This window comes from Monomorium pharaonis, chromosome 3 (genome assembly GCF_013373865.1).
Source record: "Monomorium pharaonis isolate MP-MQ-018 chromosome 3, ASM1337386v2, whole genome shotgun sequence".
Taxonomy (NCBI): Eukaryota; Metazoa; Arthropoda; class Insecta; order Hymenoptera; family Formicidae; genus Monomorium; species Monomorium pharaonis.
The window spans coordinates 1,778,510-1,799,322 of record NC_050469.1 but is presented as its reverse complement, the minus strand read 5'-3'; the positions used below and the strand labels follow the sequence as shown (position 1 = coordinate 1,799,322).

Below are 20,813 nucleotides of genomic sequence, written 5' to 3'. Positions count from 1 at the left end.
GAAAGTTAATTAATACGGTTTTTCATAAGTTTATGATTAAATAAACTGAGGATATGCACTCACGTAATCTTTAATTTATTTAACCATAAGCTTATGAAAGCACGTATTAACTTTTAAATTATAATTAACCTAATCTAACTTTTCGGTTAACCATGTATTACGAAAACGGGCTTTATGAAGTAAAATCAACACACTTCCGCCTTTCCAACAAGTTTAAAATATTACCCCTTTAAAATATTACGAATATATATACTTCCTATATATTTCGTAGAGTGAAATGATACACTTTTAGAATGAAAATTGAGTTTGTGCAATTTTTTTCACTCTACGAGATTCAATAAACTTTTAAACTCTGCGAGATATACCTCATATCCTGTGTGATTTGTATTTCTCGTCCATATATTTCGCGCCGATTTTGCTTATTTTTCGAGTTTTTTTTTAAAGATGTAATCTTTAATTAAATACAAATTATCTTCAAAGAAATTCAAACAATTTTGCGCTTTTAACGTTACATAGCATGAAATAGACCAGCGAATAAAGGACGAATTAAATGCAAAAATCGCGCAATTCGTTAAAAAAACAATAACAACAAAGGAGCATGGAAGGATTTCTATGCTCGATATCTTGACACACTTCAGTATGCTGACTACGATATTGAATTACGTCACGTCACTATATATATGACACCGTGACGAATGTGATTGAACGTACAATATGAGATGTATAAACTGGAATATTTCAGTTACTTTGCAGTCGCCGATTTTCCGACAAATACACTGAGATTCTAAATTAAATTTTAATCGCATACTGTTGTTTAGTTGCATATTATTTAGAAATTTATTAGAAAAAAATGTCGATATATTCGATGATCAATTAATCCTTTGAGGAACAGTGGTATCATCTTTTTTAGTTTTTTCCAAAATTTTTGATCTATTTTTCAACTTTATGCACATAATATATTATCTAGTATTTTTTTAATTCTTAAGGATTCAATCTATGCAATTTTTATTAAAAAATTACGTTAATTTATTTATTTGTAATTTTTAATAAACAAAGAATACAAAAAACTCCTTTTTTTATATTAATTTCGACTATTTTGTATGAAGTATGAAGTGTTAAAGTTCTGAAACATTTCTTATACATTTCTTATACATTTTATATATCTAAAAATGTAATATACATTAATATATATTTCAAAATTTTTTGCAAATTAGTTTTTCCGAAATTGTTTTTGTAAATTAAATTAAAAAAAAATTTTCAAATTCTATGACTAGACCAACAAAGTTAGCAAGAAAAATAACCATTAGAAATAGGACCGCAATGTAAAAAAATTATAGACCTAAAAAATTTTACATTACCCAAATTAATTTTGCAAAAAATTATCATAAACAAATTAACTATTGACTGTAAGGAAATAGTTGTATGTTTTCTTTGTAATTTTTCTTGTAGAATCGGTTGACATAATCAGATTTTTGTTATAGTTAAATTTATAATAATTTGTAACGTTTTATTGCAAAATGGATTTTTGCAATGTATTATTATATACTATTTGTATAAATATTAATTATTTACATATGTATCTTAAAAGTTTTAAAATCTCAAATTTAACTCTAGTCGCTGTATTGAATCCGCCATTTTTTATTTTGTACTTTTTACGTCAAAATCGTAATCAGCGATGCCAAAAACCTATAGATAACATATGATAATTTCATGTTTTGTTCAGTAAAAAATGTGTCTCTCAAAGGATTAAACTATATCGTCAGAAATTGTTTTAACAAGCAGCTTTGTTACATTTCTCCTCTATTGTATAATACAATCTGCATTAAGGAATTGCGCGCGTGGATGTGAATTTTACGCCTTTACGGATGCCATTGTGCTGCCGGGCATCTTCGAGATTAAGCGCGACGGAATCCCGACTAGAGAGGATTGCGCGACGAGAATCGCTGGGCACGCACGCACGGAAGTGTGTGCTCATGCAGGGTACATTCACGCGTGTGCAGCGCAATGATGACGTAAATGGGCGTTTGATAGATGACCATAAGCGATGTCGGTGATAAAACAGCTGCAGGACAAGGAACGCGGGACGAATTGTCGTGATCTTAAAGAAAATATTCGCGGCAATGTTGTGTGTCTCACTACGGAACAGGTGTTTCGAATATACTTTCGTTTCGCGGTCACCTGCTAAACATTAGCTGTTAATTATAGAGCGAATTTCGTATGCGCAAGCTTCGAAATCATCCGAAAGTATTCGAACGTTATGAATAAGAAGGCGCATGAAATCAAGGTGTTTACTTAACTTTTGTAAAAAGTAATTCCCTGTAAATTTTTGAATTTTCTAGAAATTTTTATTCAAACTTTCAACTAAATTTAAAGAATTCTATATACAGCTTTGAAATAAATTTATTTTATTACACTTTTTAATGTTTCGTATAATCACACACAATCACAAAAAAAATCATTTAAGTTTTGAATATGTTAAATACGAGAAAAAAAATTATATGAACTAAATAGCATATAATGCAATATATGTACAAATTTAACTTATTTTAAGTATTAAATACGAAAGACGATTAAACGCCAAGTTTAGAAATTTTAGAATTTTTTATGTCTCTTTGTCACTGCTTTTTTTAACTCACTCTTTGTACAAAAATATATGTAGATGTGTTATATTACTAATTCTTTGTATTATAAACAAAAAAAAACAATTTTGTCAAAAAGATAGTATTTAAACTTAGAAAGTAGAATTCTAAAAATTTCCCTGAATGTGTTAATAAAATTATATGATTCTATAAAGATTTGATTTTTGAGAGTAAAAGCATTTCCTAAAAATTCTAGGTTTTTCCCGGTAGTAAACGTCCTATCTGTAATTTATGAAAACAATTGTTTAAACGGATTGTTCATTACACTGATGCCTTTAATAATGTAACAATTATAGAATATTGACATTGTTACAACGCAGAATATGTAATAGAGATCGCGTTCAATGAATGTAATTGTGCGTGCGTAAATATTAAATTATGATTAAACCGATTACCGCAACAAATGATACCGATAATAAAAATTGCTGCTTTCTTTATTATTCGCATTCGAACAAAAAACGACAAGCAATATAAAAAATAACATTATTGACCTTTTCTGCTTCAGCGCAACAATATCCGAAGAAAGCTATCTATAAATTCTTCTGTTCATACCTCAAACATGTAATATGGTATGATAGAGTTATGTAATCGTTTGTGATCAATATTACACCAACTTTTTAGTCGGTACGGTACGCAAATATGATTTGGGTTAATCTGAAATTATCAGTAGAAAGTAAAAAATCATGTGGAATGCAAATTTCCCATAAAACATGCAAGATAATGCGCTTACGGATGCAAGTAGAAGTCTAGAGTACACTTGGAGTCACGCGAAATTAGGTCCTAGATATTACACCATCCCTATGAACTAGGTCATCGGCACACGCGCAGATAGGACATGCAGCCAGGGGCGGCTGCAGACTTCGCTGAAACTAGTGCAAGATTTGAACGCGGAATCTCCTAGCATTTTTCTTATTCAAATAAAATGTAACGCATGAATCAGTGTTTCCAACAAATTTTTGCTGTTGAGCTTGAATCAATAATAGAAACTCGTGTACAATTTAAACTTGGCTATAACCGTACAACTTAACTCGGTTGGTTACCAACCATTTACGCGAGACGCAAACTGTATTTTTACTATTAATTGCGTAGAATAAGCATTTTCAATCAAGATCTTGATACACTCTGCATTGTTTTATTCTTTACAAAAATTATCTTCATAGTATTGGTAATATATTTCGACCTATATGGCCTTCATCAGCTGTCACAATATTATCTCACATTAAATCTATCTTCATGAAACATGTGTAATCGATATACATAATTCCTTAGCTTAATCATAAACATTTTTGCGCTGATATGTCATAATTGCAATTATTAATAAAAACAATAAAACGTATTTTTAATTTTAATGTTAATTTATTTTTACAATATAGACGTCACTTATTTAAGAAATAAAGATTAATAGTCGACAAATTTTTTATTGTAACTACAATCTGTGTGAGATTTTGTGATCAACCATTAATCTGTTTATTTCTTGGCTATAATTATTGGTGATATTAGTAAGTCATCTCATCTTTTGATCACTTATTTACTTTGACTTTTATGCAAAGCTTACCATACTTTTGTTGTTTCTTTTCTATTACCAAAGAAGAAAAAAGTACTGGTAATACTTTGTGCAAAGCATGTTCACATCATCGATATCGATTCGAACGTAGACGTCAATAGTTGTTCTTTCATCAGACCCCTTTCGCGGTGATCGCTCCGTGTCAAAATGCGGTAGTACCGTTATCGCACGATTCATCGCCGGTTCCGCTGTGCCGAATGGCGCGTGCGTTTCTCGAGCAATTCTCGCGGCTTGTTGCCAGTGGGCAAAATTGCGATACCGCGTGCAACGAGGAAAGATATTACATAAAGCTAGAAGAGCCCGGCTTCCACGGTGTAATCCAAGAATAAATCGCCACCGGGCGACGGATCCTCTCGCGCGCTCTAAGAAGATTACTCTCGATCCCCCTCCCTCCCTCTTCGTCACTATGTGGATATGCCTTTCTCAAAGGCACGCTTTGCTCATTTAGTCGATGTAAACGACACAATAAATCGATCGTGCACAGAATCCGTGCTAAACACGGATAAAACAATGGCAGTCTCAAAGAGACGGTATTGAATTTTTTTTATTCAAACAAATTTCACGATCAAATGTGAAGCGCGAGATAAGAAAACGAATTCAAAAATAAAATTAAACAGGTTTCCGCGCGGAGAAATCTGATGGTTTAGGCAGTTCTAGTTAGATGCATTATAATTATAAATAGAATAAGGTCATTAAGGAATATTGTTAGGTCAAACTGAGTTCGGGAGAGAGGAGGGGAGATACACCCTACGTCGACGAGATAATTACATCGCGGTGTCGTGCGACGCGATACAAAAGTTGTTACGGCGAGGCGATTTTAGTTTATCATTTAGATGTATCATTAGGAGAACAATGACGACGTAACGCGAGCGGCGTCGCGTATCAAATGCCGATTGCAGTGTATGTACGCGCTTGTGAAAGTACAAAAAGCAATTAAAGTAGAACATAATGTGAGGAATGAGCGAGGGATATTTCCTGATGATAAATCTTTATCATCTATATCGTATATCACTTTTGTAATTACTGTGCTTTCTTTATTACTCGTCTTTTCTTATTCTTTTCAAATATAAAGCTTTTAGCTACGAGAAACACAGAATCTTAAGGCGAATAAAAGTTTGTTGCACATCTGTATATCGTATTATAGTTGCGTGTCAAAATTTTGAATAAAATTATATATAAAAGCGCCTCGTATCATTGAATTGATGATACAATAAGCAAATATGCGACACGTTTGCGTTCATCTTTAGAAGCCTCTCTTCTTCAAATGGAATTTTGTCATTCTAAAGTGTAAAAAATAAGTAATAGTGAAAATACTTTATTCAACTGTAAATAACATGCAGAGTGTATCAGAATGGTTAAATCAGCTTTTTATTCTACGAGACAAATTATCGATTGCACGTCAAATCGATTTACAAAGAACTTGTTCGAAACCGACTCAATTCTCCTTGAAGTATATTAAGACAAAAATCTAGGAGCCACATATTTTTCTATAAATTAAATCAGATTGTTGACAATCACAAATAAATATAAGTTCTTTAATTAAGATATATATATGTATATTTCTTTAAACTTGGTGAACCTGGTTTGAAACTAAATGTACGAAATAATGATTAAAATTCGTCTACAACCAGCAAATTCGCCAAAACGTTACAATAAAATGTAATTTTTCCACGGCCAATCGATGGAGAGGTCAGTATACTTTTTCAAGAGAGAGAAAGGAAAGGCTGAAAGGATGGACGGACAGCCAGACAAGTAATAAAAAACCGTTCCGATTGGTAAGAGTGACCAATGCTGCCTCACTGCGAGGAAATGGGCGGTCATGAACACGTTTCCGAGCCACTCAATGGGACATGGCAACGTGTTGCCACAATAGAAACTTTTTGCAATAACATGTTTCCGATACAATAAACACCAAAGCCGTACACGCGTACGGTGAATGATCAATACGTTCGAGAGGTTCGGGACGACAAACGCAGGTATACGTAACTTAGGAGAAAAAGTTCTTGGAGTTTTTAAAGATTAAGACTAGATTTCCATTTAACAAGCGTTTTAGCAAAGTTTAAACTGCGAAATGAATGACTTATGTCGCATCATGCGGAAGTGATTCCTGTAGGCTTTAAACTCTTTCGTTATTTTGCGGCGCTTTAGGATTGCGAAAGGTTTTGTTTCGTCACAGCGAAGAGCTACGTTTACCGCGCATCGATTATATGATAATATGAAATCATTGAGCGTCAGTGCGTAAACAATAGCATACTGGCGGACTTGCCTGAGGCTGCGACTTTCTACGTAATTATGGAAAGCAGATGCTATTTATTCTTTATCATTGACACATTTCGACGCACATGCCATGACGCTCTGACACCTCCGCTATGGGAGAAATCGGTTTTATAATAGATTATTCGTTTACGTTTCCAAGCATGATCGCTCAATTCACACAGTCGCGCTCCTCGTGCAAAATTTTTTTCAATTTTATTATTATCATAATCTGCAGCCAAACTTAAAATTAAAGTAAAAAGAAAAAAATTGATGCGCAGTTTCTCAATTTTTCAATAGAATGTCATCCAAGTTATAAACTTTGATATTGAATACTTTGATATTTTTCAGTTAAAACACAGCAAATATTGTTTTATGTACAAAAAAAAAAAATATCTTGAAGTTTACGATATCCTTTCTTTAAAAAGACACTTCGTTTAAAGCCCTTTTTCCGCTTTGCTGATTGACTGCTGAGTCTCTCGATGAGCTCACTTCACGCGAAAGTAATTGACAGCTGAAGAATCGTGATTTGGCAAGTTACTGTCATTAATTTCGATTATGTCATTGCGTGAAACTTCTTTTAACGAGACTGTGCTTTTCGTGATTTACGTCAATCGCAATTTATCTTTATAAAATAAAAAATAAAAAATAACTAAACAGCGCGCGTCTGTGACAGATATGTACATTCAACTCATAAAAAAGATTTTTTTAATATGTTAATGTTCATATAAGTTATAAACGAGTTTCGTCTTTTTTCGGAATTGAGCCATTTGCGCCAAGTGCAACGTATTGAATTTTTGATAACATTTGATGAGCTTTCAACGCCTGTACCCCAATGACATCGCGTCGCCTCGAACGGTACAGCGACGTGCTATCACGATAGTCGCGATGATACGAAGCGCTCGATAATCGCGCGCTGGTATTCCAGAGATCGAATGAATCGACGCATGCGACGAAAACAAAAGTTTCGTTTGAAAGCTTACACTCAATTTTTACGCGATTGTGTGAGCCTCAATCTCGCCTACTGAAGATAAGCAAATATCTTTTCAATTAACACCCTGTATGTACGATTCGGCAATTTTGTCCTGCAATTTTCTTTTCTTTGAACAACTGAGGAGAATAATGTAATTAGTTTTGCAATACTTGAGATTTTTTTTAAATAAATAAGCATACAAATACTTTCTAGAGATATTAAACGGAATGTTTGCTTAAATTTTATACAAAAAAAATCCAAGAATTTTTCTAAAATTCCCAGGAATTTTATTTAAAATTCCAGATAAAAGATTACATATAAAAAATATGTGAACCAACAACGTGTATAGAGAAAAAAATGGATAAAGCATATTCTATTAACCTTTACGTTGCCGGCATTTTTTTATTAAAATAATGTTCTTCCTCCAAAAATTTATCTATCTAAATAACATACAGGTTGTACAAAATTTTAAACTTTGTTCAAAGCCACAAAAGTGGCTTTTCCGGCAATCTAAAGAGTAATAATAATTCTATTATAATGAAAAAATATAATTTTAATTCTAGTAATACCTTTCATAGTTTTTGATAAAGATAAAAGAATTCTGCATCATTAAAAAACAAATATACGAATCTTTGCATATTTCCTCTTTTATAAGGTATAAAAACAAATATAAATATTATCACTCTTTGAGCAATAGTTTCAGTTAGTGCTTCGAGTTTTATTATTGTGTGTAAATTCAAAAAAATTTTTTACAAATTATTAATTTTTTTACACTTTTCATATTAAACACGACACTCGGAGGTAAAAAAAGTACTAATTGCTCAGTTTGACAGTCCTCTCTAATTCTAGCGAGAGTTTTATATTCTACAATCATTTTTAAACAAAATTTTCTCCTTTGTAATCATATTTAAACAAAGTTTTGTGGGTTATACATTTTGACATAAAATAAAAAATAAACTATTTTTCTAGTACCTATACCTTAACATCTCTATGCACAGAGATAACTAATTGATGCAAAATAAAAAATATAAAGTTGCTTTAAAACAATTATGTAATTTGCAAAATCTAACTACTATTCGCATGTATGTACATATTTTCCGTAACGCATAACATAAGTGGTTTGCTCTTTATAACCGCGTTAAGCGCGTATCAAACTATCGATCGTGTGCAAATTTCACCAATCACGATTAGCTCAATCGATGGTCAAAGTTATCAGGGCGGCCAAGAGATGTGAATATTCTTATTATTCATTCTTAATGTTAAAGTATTTAGTTGAATGAAGTTTTGTTGAATTAATGGGAAATTTGGTAGGTTCAATCAGAGTCACCAAATTTCCAATTAATTCAACAAGACTCTTTTTTAATGTAGTCTGATACAGACTACACTTTACTGACCTGGTGTGATAAATTAATGTAAGACAAATAGATTTTTTCTCAGTTTAACTTATTGCATCAATTTAGCAATACAGGTATAGAAGAACAAATTAAAGATTTCAACTAACTGCATTGCTTAAATTGACCAGTTACAGTTACGGACGATTAAAAGCAGGTGTTATACGTATTAGACATAAATTGGCGTAAAATGTAAAAAAACCTTAGAAAATGGTCGAATGATCCAAGCCTGAGACGGATCAGACGGAGTTAAGATCTATTGGAGAAAATTTATTCCTCGAGAGAGAAATTGTCTGACTAATAGCGATTTGCGTTGGCATTTCTCACGTCTCATTTCTATACTACTCCCGTCGTACAAAACACGTCGTGTGATTCATGTTTCAGTCGATAAAAAACGACATGGATTTCGCCTTAACATTCACACGACACGATAGGGCGACCAAAGTGTTTAACGGGGGGATACACGATACCGCGAACAATTACGTGTTTGTGATTCTCTCTTTCTCTCTCCTTCGATTTTAGTTTTTCCTCTTGGCAACGAAAAAGTCCCAACATTCAGGTAGAACCCTCTCGTGGCGTCAAGTGTCGAGCCTCGGAGCTGAAATTCGAAGGTAGAGGAAATAAAAATTCTCACGTTCATTGAGGCGTAAAGAGGAAATTAACAAATATGGATACACAGCCCGCGAATCGATCCCGCGAGGCGAATCCGCACGATCTGACGAGGTCGGAAAAGCCGCTCCCAAGAGGGAGGAGGATCTTCCTCTCGTTCGAGAAGATTGGCTGACTGACGAAATGCAGGATTAAGAAAGCACTGGTTGAAACACGCGGAGGAGAGAGAAAGAGAGGTAGAAGAGAGAAGAGGGGGGGGGGGGGGGAGGGAGAAATAGAGAGCGGGGGCAGAAAACCTCCAGGGAACCAAATTGAAAAAGAAAAAGAAAGGAATGGAGAAAGAGAAAGAAAAAGAGAACAGAGGGAAGTGGAGCGACTCCTCGCGACCAACTCGGTTGGCCACCACCCCTCACCTCTCTCTCCCTCTGGTGTTTTTGGTGGACACTTGGGGCACGTCGTGCACTCACCTACGCACACGCGACTCTCTCGCGCGCACCCGTGTACACGTGTACACACACGGGCGAACAAATATACACATTACACGCGAGAGCTCCTCTTTATCTCTTTCTCTCTTCTTTTCCGCTGTCTCCTTTACATTCCAACGATAAATACATACGTATTGGGATGCATACATGCGCGCCAAGCTTCGGCGACGACGTCGGCGGCTACGGAGGACGAAAGCGGCGACGGCGACGGCGATGGTGGTAGTAGTTGTAGCAATAGTAGTAGTGGTAGTAGTGTAGTAGTAGTAGTAGTAGTGGTGGTGGTAGTGGTAGTCGTGATGATGGTTGACGTGACGGTCGTGGAGCGATGGTGTGCGGCGGCGGATAACCCGTGGCAAGTTGCACGAGACACGCGCGGTGCGTGCGCGCGCGCGTGCAGCGGCACCGACAGCTCAGAGCACCCCCGTCGGCGCGTGCGGCGACTCGCGACGGGCGAGGCTTCGCCGACGGACACGGGGTGAGGGACGTCCGGGACACGGCGTTCGCGCGGCGCTGCCCCCTCGGTGCTGGCCGCACATCGGCGGAGATGGTGGAGTCGTCGGCGACTACTCGGCGCGCGAGCGTTCACGGTCGTTCGTTACGTCCGTCCCTCCCTCCCTCTCTCTCTCTCTCTCTTTCACTCACGCCCTTTCCTTCTCTTCTACCTCTTTTCAGATTGCCGTTTCTTTTACTTGTCCGTCTCTCTCTCTCTCTCTCTCTCTCTCTCTCTCTCTCTCTCTCGCGCGCGCGCTCTTCTGGCTTGTTCGTCAGTAACCTAGAAAGCGGCCGCGACGGCGGCGGCCATTCAGGATTACGGGATCTCCGTCCGTCCGTCCGTCCGTCCGTCCGTCCGTGCGTGCGTGCGTGCGTACGCCTCCTATCTCTCTCTCACCCACTTTCTTCTTTCTTTCTCTCTCTCTCTCTCTCTCTCTCTCTGCTCCACGTTCGCGTCCGAGCGTCGGAGAAGACGTTGCTCCTCCCGCTCACGCCGCGAGCGCATGCACGACGTCGCTTCTCTCGCCACCCATCATCGTCTCGCGGCACACACGCTCCTCTCGCTTGCTCCCGTGGCTCTCCTCGCGCGCGTTCCACGACGACGGTGACTCGACTCCACTGAGCGGGCGTAGGCTGCTGCTGTTGCTACTATCCTACGGTGGACGACACACTCTTCCACGCGCGAGGACACACGCTTGACTCTCGACGACGACGACGACGACGCTCGCTCACTCGCTCGGAGCTCTGTACGCGCGGCGCGGCACCGACCGACCGGCGCACCACGATCGCTAACGCCACACCGTGTGCTCCGCACTATCGACACACTGTGCTCCTCCTCCTCCTCCTCTTCTTTCACGTCTCTCTCACTCACTCCTTCTCTTTGTCTCTATTTCTCTCTCTCTCTTTCTCCCTTCTATGGCGCCCGTACAGTGCTCGCTCGCTTTAGTCACTGGAACGCGATCGCGATCGCGCACCTTCCTCACGGAGCAGATCGGCGAGCAATTCCTGGGTGTGCTTCGAAACGACGGCGGCGGCGACGATGACGATGAGCGCGGCGGAGGCAGTAGCGGCGGCGGCGTTGCTGGTTAACGTCGCGCCGCGTCGCGTCGCGCGGCACACGAACGCGATACGGTGCCCGGCGCGTATGTAAACGCGGGCAGGTCCTCGCTGCGCTCACTCTCAGGGAATCACTCGCCCATTCGTGACAAATTTCCCGTGAGCCCGTGAGGAGATGCACCGCACACGTTAACGACCGACCGTCGTTCCCCCACCTATCGCCACGCACGGATCACAGAGCAGAGCACTCGCGGGTCAGCGCTGCCAATTTTGAAGATCTTTGCCATCCGAGCCACGGCTGTGGAGGGGAGGGAGCACTAGGGGCAAGAACCAATCGTATTAGAGGAACATTGAGCGTTCACAGTCAGTCTGTAGTATAATTGGTTCTTGCTTTTAGTTCCTTCTCCCCTCCACAACCGTAATTGGATGGTTCTTTAAAATTGGCAGCGCTGCGACTCGGTACCTTCTTTCGAGATGGCGACGCGCCGCCGCCGTTATCGCGTCGTCGGGCCTCGAGGTGGCGCGAGTCGCGCTGGGGCACCGGCCAGCTGCTATCTCTCGCGCGTATTTTAAATTCAGCCTCGCGTGTTTTATTAAATTCACCTGCCGTTGGCGGCTGCCGGTTGACAGATGACATCGTGCGAACTCGTCATTAACCAATCACAGTGCCGTATTAGCATCTTAAGACGTTATCTTGGGATGATCATGAAATCGAGACCAGAGATGGGTAGCAGCAAATACTTTTGTCTTCAAATTACACATTCAATTACATATTACTTTTATAATTTGTAATTGAAATCCATTTAATTATCCATTATTTTCAGCATTTGTAATTAAGTTCCATTTAATTACTCATTACTTTGAGCATTTGTAATGGATGTCCAAAGTAATTAAATTACACTATTGTAATGTAATTACATTTGTGTGATTTAATTACATTTGCGTGATTTAATTACATTTGTGTAATTTAATTATATTTGTGTAATTTAATTACATTTGTGTAATTTAATTACATCTGTGTAATTTAATTACATTTTAATTTTTATTCGAATTGAGTTAACGACAAAGAGAACGTGAGAGTGTACATACTGTACATACTGCAAAAATAATATATTGTGTATCTAGCGGAGAAAGCGACATTTTTTAGACGATCGTGAAGTTTGCCTTCTGCTTGGGCGGCAATCATACGAGTCTGAAAGAAAAGCTTTCTCCCATGCATAAAATATTTTTCATAAGTTATGAACTTATGTTAACTCAATTCGAATAAAAATTAAAATGTAATTAAATTACACATACAGACGTAATTAAATTACACAAATGTAATTAAATTACACAAATGTAATTAAATTATACAAATGTAATTAAATTACACAAATGTAATTAAATTACACAAATGTATAAATAAATTACACAAATGTAATTACATTACAATAGTGTAATTTAATTACTTTGAACATCCATTACAAATGTTCAAACAAATTAGTAATTCAATGGTGTTTAATTACAAATGTTCAAAGTAATGTGTAATTAAATCACATTTAATTATTCATTGTTTTGAGCATTTGTAATTTGGTAATAGTCAATTACAAATTCGCCCATCTCTGATCGAGACTATGGTATTCAAAATCAATTTTTATTTCTGTAATTGGTTGATAACATTTTAACATAAGCAAGATGATCTTAAATATAAGAATCGATTATGAATAGCGCGCTAGCTCTGTGAGTGATTAATAACCCCCCCCCCCCCCCCGATGAAAATATTAAAATATTTACTGAGAATTTCTCTCAATCACTTTTCGTTAAAATTTATTAGGATTTATTAATATTTAAGACTATCTTAAATATTGCCTTAAGAAATCGTCAACCAATCACGGAGCCATATTAGCATATTTTTACTTAAGATTTCGAAATAAGATTCGATTATGAATACCAGCTTAAGGTGGTTTTGAAAGAAACCGGCCGGAAAAATATGTAAAGAGAACAATGAGATTGTGACTTGTCATAATAGAGTTCATGTTGTTTTTGAGTCTCCACGTATGTTTGCATTTCAAATGAAATAAATATAAATTTCGAGTATTTCGGAAAAAAAGCAAAGATTCTAAGCGAAATATGTACAATGATTCTTGCAGAATTTTTTTTCAAAATTTCAAAACTATTTCAATATTTCACATTTTACAATTTTGAACAAATTTATAAAATGTTGCAACAGAAATGTTTCTAAAATCACATTCAGTGAATTGAAAAATGTATTGTGAAAAGCATGAAATGCATAGACATATTAAAATAGACTGCTTACGAGGACCAAAATCCTGTATGAAGGGAGGAGGATCTCCACAAAATTAGTAAAGCACTTTTCTTTGACACATATTAAGTTAGAGAGAGAAGCTTCTCTAATACGTTTCTTCCTTTTCTTTGTGAAGGGCACCCTGCCATATCTCATAAGCAATCTATCTTAATTAGTCTATGGTGAAATGATTTTTAAAAAAGCCAACAATACACGACATCGCCACTAGATGAATGCCCTGGACTTAGATTTCTTATAAAAACGTAAAAATGTACAAGAGAATACAAAAGTACAAGAGAATGAAAAAGGGGACTTGTTCTAGAACATAGTCTAATTTTTTTAAGTAAATTTAACCATTCTTCCATGCACAGCGATATCAAGCTATTCGTTTAGCCGTACAAAAAAATATAATTGGGAAGAGAATAGCATGATTTAAAAATATTTGATTATAACTAGTTGTATTGTGAAAATACTTATATTATCCATTACATATAAGATTATATATAAGATTATATTATACACCAAACATTGTGAAAGATTTTGCAGCAGAAGTAGATATATTTATCTACTATTTAATCAAGAGCAAAGTATTTTTGCAACAGTTCTTCATATATGTCTTTATCAGTTTCCAGAAATAAGCAAAAGATGATTCTATCCATCTGAAAAGAGATGGATAATATAATTAAAATAAAATTATAATAAAAATTTAATGAGTATTTTTTTATATAAAAATTGTAAAAGCAGTTTGTCGAGTACATATGCAGTCTTACCAAATCTTTATTATCGAGAAGAAATTTCTTAACTGTCGATAAAGCTACTTTGGCTGCTGGCCTTTGTGGATATCCGTAAATTCCAGTTGATATGCATGGGAATGCAATAGTACGCAAATGATTTTCTTTAGCCTTAACCAGACTATTTTCGTAACATTCCTTCAATTTATCTGGTTTCTCACCTTGTGGACCAACCGTGTGAATAATATCTGAAACAAGGTTATTTCATTATCATACCTAATAAAACATCCTGGTTTTTCAAGAATTCATATTTCCTATAAAAATATGCATTATGTGAGTTTTACCTGATCTGTATATCTCGTCACTCATAAAATGGGATAAAAGTGAAAAAAATATGAAAAAATTAAGACAGTCTTTTTGAATTTTTAAAATTAACAGAAGAGCTTGTAAGTTGATATATACAAGTTATTGAGTTCAATGATGCGAATTTGCAGCAAAAGTTCCAAAATTAAAAATAACAAGTGATTCAAAAATGTTAAATTTTGTTGGATTTGAGTCACACTAATTTTTCAGAAATTTTTCAAGTTGTAGATTACGAATTTAAAGTAAAGTCAAAATTTTGAAACTCAACTGATGAGAAGTATCTATAGAAACAACTAATATTTAAAATCAGCAAATCTAAAAACTTTTGGAATTTTATTTAAATCCAAGAAAATTTTACACTTTAATAGCAACAATTAAATTTTGAAATTTAGGTTATAATATCATAGCAGCATCTTCAGAAACTCTAAAAATTTTTAACGTGAATTAGATGTTAATTAATCTTAGAAAACAGTTAGGTATAAAAAGATTACGTTGAGTTTTTGCAACGAATTATTTACATTTAGCTGGCAGCATATAGCCTCCTGTGATTTTAGCTTCGCCGACTTTGCATCCTCCTAATGTCGCACATTCCTTCCTTAAATTTGGTCCTGCTGCTCGATGAATAGCACCATCAACTGAAATTTGAATTATTATTTTATATTTCTTGAGTACATACATAAAAAAGTTCTTTCATTATGTAAGAATACCAGGTGTAACATTCTCTGGATGCACAATTGTTCAAAGTAAGTCATTTTTGGACCAATAAAAAGTTGGTCTTAAACTTTAAAAATCAATATGTGACACTTTTCTTGCAGCTGTGGAACTAGTTCAAGTACTAATTCTCTGATGCTGCCACCTACCTGTAAAAAAATAGGCCAATGCATATTCTGTGGTTAAAAGTTCTCAGTATATGCCGATTCTTTGAATGGACAACTGTTGAATTTGAAATCAGTGCAAATTTGCATGTGTGTCTAATTAAAAAGATAAGTCATTGTAAAGTTTAAATGTATAATATGTACATTTTAATTATCTTAAAAACATATTTTGATTTTTCGATAATAAAAAAAACATGTTAGTGTTTTTTTTTAGTTTATTAGATTTTTTACTTCTTCAGTAAGGTTTAAGTTTTACCACAATATAACCAGTAGTGGCACCCTGTGTCTGCACCTTTGAACTTCTGCGTGAAGGTCCACGTGACCATCCGCCATAAAATTCAGGACCGAATAGAGAAAGTAATGGTAGTGCCCAATTTTTTTTTAATAGTTCTTATAAGATGTCTGTGATATGAAGATGCACATGTGTGCACGTATGTATGTACATACGTTCCTGATGCTTTGAATCTGATTGGGGGTTGCCCAAAACAAAAATTGCTCGGCGTGATCTGTGCAACCACACATTTTTTCGCTGAGTGCCACTACTGGTTATACTGCGGTTTTACTCCCATAAGGGCTAATACAATAATTTTGTATTCCTAAAACTGCCTCATTTTCAAATTAATTTTGTTTTTGTGTGATTTTTGAAAGGTCATCAGTATTCTATACTCTTGTTGTATTCCAAAAATTTACCCTTCTGACTCTTTTAGAAAGTTGATGGTATAATCTCGTGATTATTTCCAAATATACAGGGAATGAGTACCAATATAAAAAGAAGAAAGGACATTTTATGCCAACGCTACTAGAATTGTTAGGTTTTTTACTTTTGATTGAAACAACTTTGACTAAATAGTTTTTAAGCAAAGTTATGAACCACCAAAATTGCATAATGCCAATTTGCACTTATACGTAGTTAAAAAATATGTTTCAAAGATGTGTATAATTGAAAAGTCAAAGTTCAATATGTATGCAGCCACTATTATACACAATGTTGCACCCCATACTCTTCATTATTACCAAGTTTTCAATAGGAATATCTTATACCTCCACCACCTCCCAAAAGGCTCGAATTGGCAGCGTTGACAATCGCGTCTATCTCAAGTAACGTTATGTCCCCTTGCCATATCGATACTTTTTTAGCTACGGCCTCGTCGATCTTTTCAACCTTCTCGACGGTCTTGACGATACTGGACTTGTTTTTGTCCCAGTACTCTGCCCACGTGGGGATCTGATCGGGGGTAATCACCTCCGCCTTGTAAAAACTCCTCTTTTCCTCCGGCGACATGTTCAAGAATCTTTCTGTTTACAGAAACAAGGGAAAGATATATCAGAATATTTTATAGCCCCTAGATTGTTCGCCGTTCGTTAGAAGCGTTCCCTTACGTTTCTCGTTTGCCCATGACATCTTTCTTGCGGGTTCGACGTAAGCAGCCGACGGGAATTTGCCTCTCAACAAGAAATTTTGCAGGACACTGGCGGCGCCCGCGGCGCGTCTAGAGGCGCAACAACAATTAACTACGGTCGCCTAGAAACCAAGAGCAGCGTTCTCGCAACTTTCCGAAGTCAGGCGGACGTCATGCTAGGCGTTACGCTCTTCTTACTTTCAATATCAGCATGTTCGGCGGTGGCGAAGAATCAACTTGAGGGAGTTTGTCAGTTAGCGACGTCACGTTCCCGCGAACGACTATTACGCGATGCCGTCACACTGTATACAGTACAGTATGTATCTCCCGTGCTCCCGAGGAACGCTAGAAAATTGCTGTTAAAAACTTTCTCATGGTGACGAGGAGCGATAATTCAAAAACTCCGTTTTTTCTGGTTTTTTTTTCGATCGACTGGTGACGAATCTGCTGTCGCCATCTGGTAACTTCGACCAGAGAGGAACCTGAGAGCGGTCATCGCGTCGTTTTAGGTGTTTTCATCCATCAGCGCCTCTATGTGCACAAAATGTGCACATTGAACTATGTAGTCAAATATCTATGAATCCCGTAGGTAATGTGCATGACTTTTTGGATCTCTTTTATGCTATGTCCACGTTTATTTGGTTCTGTTTCATGCTATACCCGTAAAATTTACAATTATATGCATTCATATTTTAAATCTGTTTTATGCAAAGGTGCAATACTGACACTGTACAGATATAGCAAGGAACAGAACCAATATTTTATCTCGCATCACGTTTATCACATATCATTTTGTTCCACATATATATGATAAAAATTCACTCACCGATTGCTGTCGCTGCTTCTCCTGTTGCTGCTACTACTACATTCCTTTTCCGGAATATCGAGTCACTCGAATCCATAGATGCCGCTTTCTGCTGACATCATCCTGCTATTCTCGAACCGCACATTAATAACGATCGCCCGATACTTAATTTATTCGGCAATCCCGATATTACGAATAATATACCACACACGAGTAAAACGTAAACAGCGCGCGAGAATTTCACTTGGCGCGACCGTTACATTAAAATTAAAAAAAAATACGTGAATGCGTACCCTCCTCGAGCGAATACGCGTACACGAAAACTTTGCCCGGAACAAAAATCAACATGGCACGAAAGTGGCATGACGTCACGTAACTGCACGTAACTTCGTGGAAACGCAGGCTGAGGAAAGCGGTGAGAAAACCGTTTGAATGAAAATTACGCGCCGAGATACAACGAACGGAGAAAAATTTGTTACGAAAATTTTGTATTTCGTATGCTCGCACGGTGACTATAGTAACACTTCACTTAATTGGCACTCGCGATATTCTACCGAATGTATCCTCTTCACACTTACCTCGAATGTGAATGCGAACACTTCACTCGAAATCGAAGGCAAACGCACGATGCCGCACTTAACACATGAATACGACCTCTGTTACGTACGATCTCACATGGCTCGCGTATCGTTTGCTAGCACGACGGCACTCTCAACACACGTTGATTTTCGTTCCGGGCAAAGTTTTCATGTGCACGCATTCGCTCGAGGAGGGTACGCAATCCGTTCGGCAGAATGTCGATCGTGCCAATAATGAAACTTTACTAGTTGTCGCGCAATCATACAGAGATACAAAACTCTGGGAGCGAATTAATTTACTTCTGTTTAGTGTGTTTTGACGTGCGCATTCAACGATTCTTGACGCTTTTTTCGGGTTTTGTTTCGTGACCTCATGCATCATACCACTGTTATTTAAGTTCTAATTGTAAATAAATTTTTTTTCATGTGAACGAGAATAGTGATTGAATAGGATTCTTCGAAAATCGCGTTCAGCCTATTTGATTTTAAGTGCAAACGCTTGTCCGAAATTTTTTCCGTCATCGAAAAAAAGCGAGGCTTCCGCTTCGATGCTTCGAATAATCGCTTCTCGGAAATCGTCGAAAGTCCGGGATGCTTGTCCCAAGTTTTTTTCGTCGTCGAAAAAAAGCGAGGCTTCCGCCTCGATGCTTCGGGTAATCGCTTCTCGGAAATTGTCGAGGAGACTCTTTCCTTTTCCGCGAAATCGCCTTCGGCCTATTTGATTTTAAGTGCAAACGCTTGTTCGAAGTTTTTTCTGTCATCGAAAAAAAGCGAGGCTTCCGCCTCGCTGCTTCGGGTAATCGCTTCTCGGAAATCGTTGAGGCTCCGGGATGCTTGTTCGAAGTTTTTTCTGTCGTCAAAAAAAAGCGAGGCGCCAGTCCCCTCGACGAATTCCGAGAAACGATTACCCGAAGCATCGAAGCGGAAACTTCTCGGAAATCGTCCCCTCCACGATTTCCGAGCCTAACGGTTATCTTTTCTTTTTCGCCAAATCTCCGAGTCGCCCGACTCACGGTAGCCAATCAGCTACTAGCTCCGCCTACTATTTTCTCCTTCCCTCTTTCAAACGCTTCGACGACTCCGCGCGGACCGGGCTCAGTTGCCTGACGAGAGGGGTTCGGTGGGTTAGTTGTGTCGCGAAGATTCGGTAGTGAACATGTACGCTGCTCGTCTATCGGAAAAGAATATCGCGATCGCCTCGTGTGTGTGTGTGTGGTGTGGTGTGGTGTGGTGTGGTGTGGTGTGGTGTGTGAAGTGCATCGTCGTTGCCTTCCTCGCTGCTTCAGGATTATCTTCGCCGTTGCCTTCCTTGCTGCTTCAGGACCATCTTCGCCGTTGCGTCCGTCTCTGCTTCAGGACGATCGCTGTGGACCGCTGCAAACGAGCATAGTAAGTACATTATATTTTAGTAATACTTTTGTCTGCCCGTCCACAGCGCGCCATTATCTAGTTATCTAGTACATTATACTCCAACAGATAGTTGAAAAATTTTGTTACTCGCATACTCGCGATCTTAAAATTTTACAATCGCAATCATGCGAGTAACAAAGTCTTTCAACTATTTGATGGGATATAATGTTCTAGATAATGGCGCATGGCCCCGGGGAACACATTTTACTAACAGTTTCGTCATTTAATTATTTTTCAATTATTTTATTCCGACCGTCGGCACCGCATTCGCGAGAAGGGTAAAGTGCAAAGTTATTAAAGTTTCGATCATTATTCTAACGACAGTTTTCGCTAGTTCTCACATAGCCCCAACCATTTCCATTCCTTTTAATAAATAATTTTATTAATTAATTATTTTTCAAAATGTTTTTCTCCTGCCGTCGGTACCGCATTCGCGAGAGGCGTGAAATCCAAACAGTTTTGGTTATTTTTTTGATAGTTCTCAATAGTTCTCGCACAGTTTCGACCTATTTTATGCGTTTTAATAACAATTCCGTTAATTAATTATTTTTAAACAATTTTCCATTTCGACTCCTATCACTGCATTCAACAGAGGTATGAGGTGCAAATAGATTCCGACGGGAGTAGGAATGGAAAATTGTTAAAAAATAATTAATTGACGGAATTGTTATTAAAACGCATGGAATAAGTCGGAACTATGCGAGAACTATTGAGAACTGTCAAAAAATAATCGAAATTGTTTGCACTTCACCTTTCGCGAATGCGGTGCCGACGGCAGGAGAAAAAAATTTTGAAAAATAATTAATTAACAAAATTATTTATTAGAACGCATGGAAATGGTCGGGGCTATGTGAGAACTAGCGAAAATTGTCGTAAGAATAACGATCGACTCTGTTTGCATCTCA

At 37.4% G+C, this 20,813-nt stretch overlaps 2 protein-coding genes across 4 annotated transcripts in view; both read right to left on the bottom strand.

Annotated features, from left to right (window-relative positions):
* Nucleotides 1-11,732, bottom strand: part of LOC105837498 (serine/threonine-protein kinase MARK2) — a 125,800-nt gene extending 114,068 nt beyond the window's left edge. The window contains exon 1 of one of the 3 annotated variants that reach the window (XM_036284385.1): nucleotides 10,046-11,732. The gene's annotated coding sequence lies outside the window, so the exon portion shown is untranslated. The other 2 variants (XM_036284386.1, XM_036284387.1) reach the window with 2 other exon arrangements.
* Nucleotides 11,733-14,187: 2,455 nt separating this feature from the next.
* On the bottom strand, nucleotides 14,188-17,571 carry LOC105833602 (macro domain-containing protein CT2219). Its single transcript, XM_012675451.3, has 6 exons — nucleotides 17,314-17,571; nucleotides 17,096-17,237; nucleotides 16,757-17,011; nucleotides 15,359-15,475; nucleotides 14,517-14,725; nucleotides 14,188-14,405 (listed from the first exon to the last, which is right to left on the bottom strand). The coding sequence occupies exons 1-6, from the start codon at nucleotides 17,326-17,328 to the stop codon at nucleotides 14,319-14,321; spliced, it is 825 nt and encodes a 274-aa protein (XP_012530905.2). The 5' UTR covers nucleotides 17,329-17,571; the 3' UTR covers nucleotides 14,188-14,318.
* Nucleotides 17,572-20,813: the final 3,242 nt, after the last annotated feature.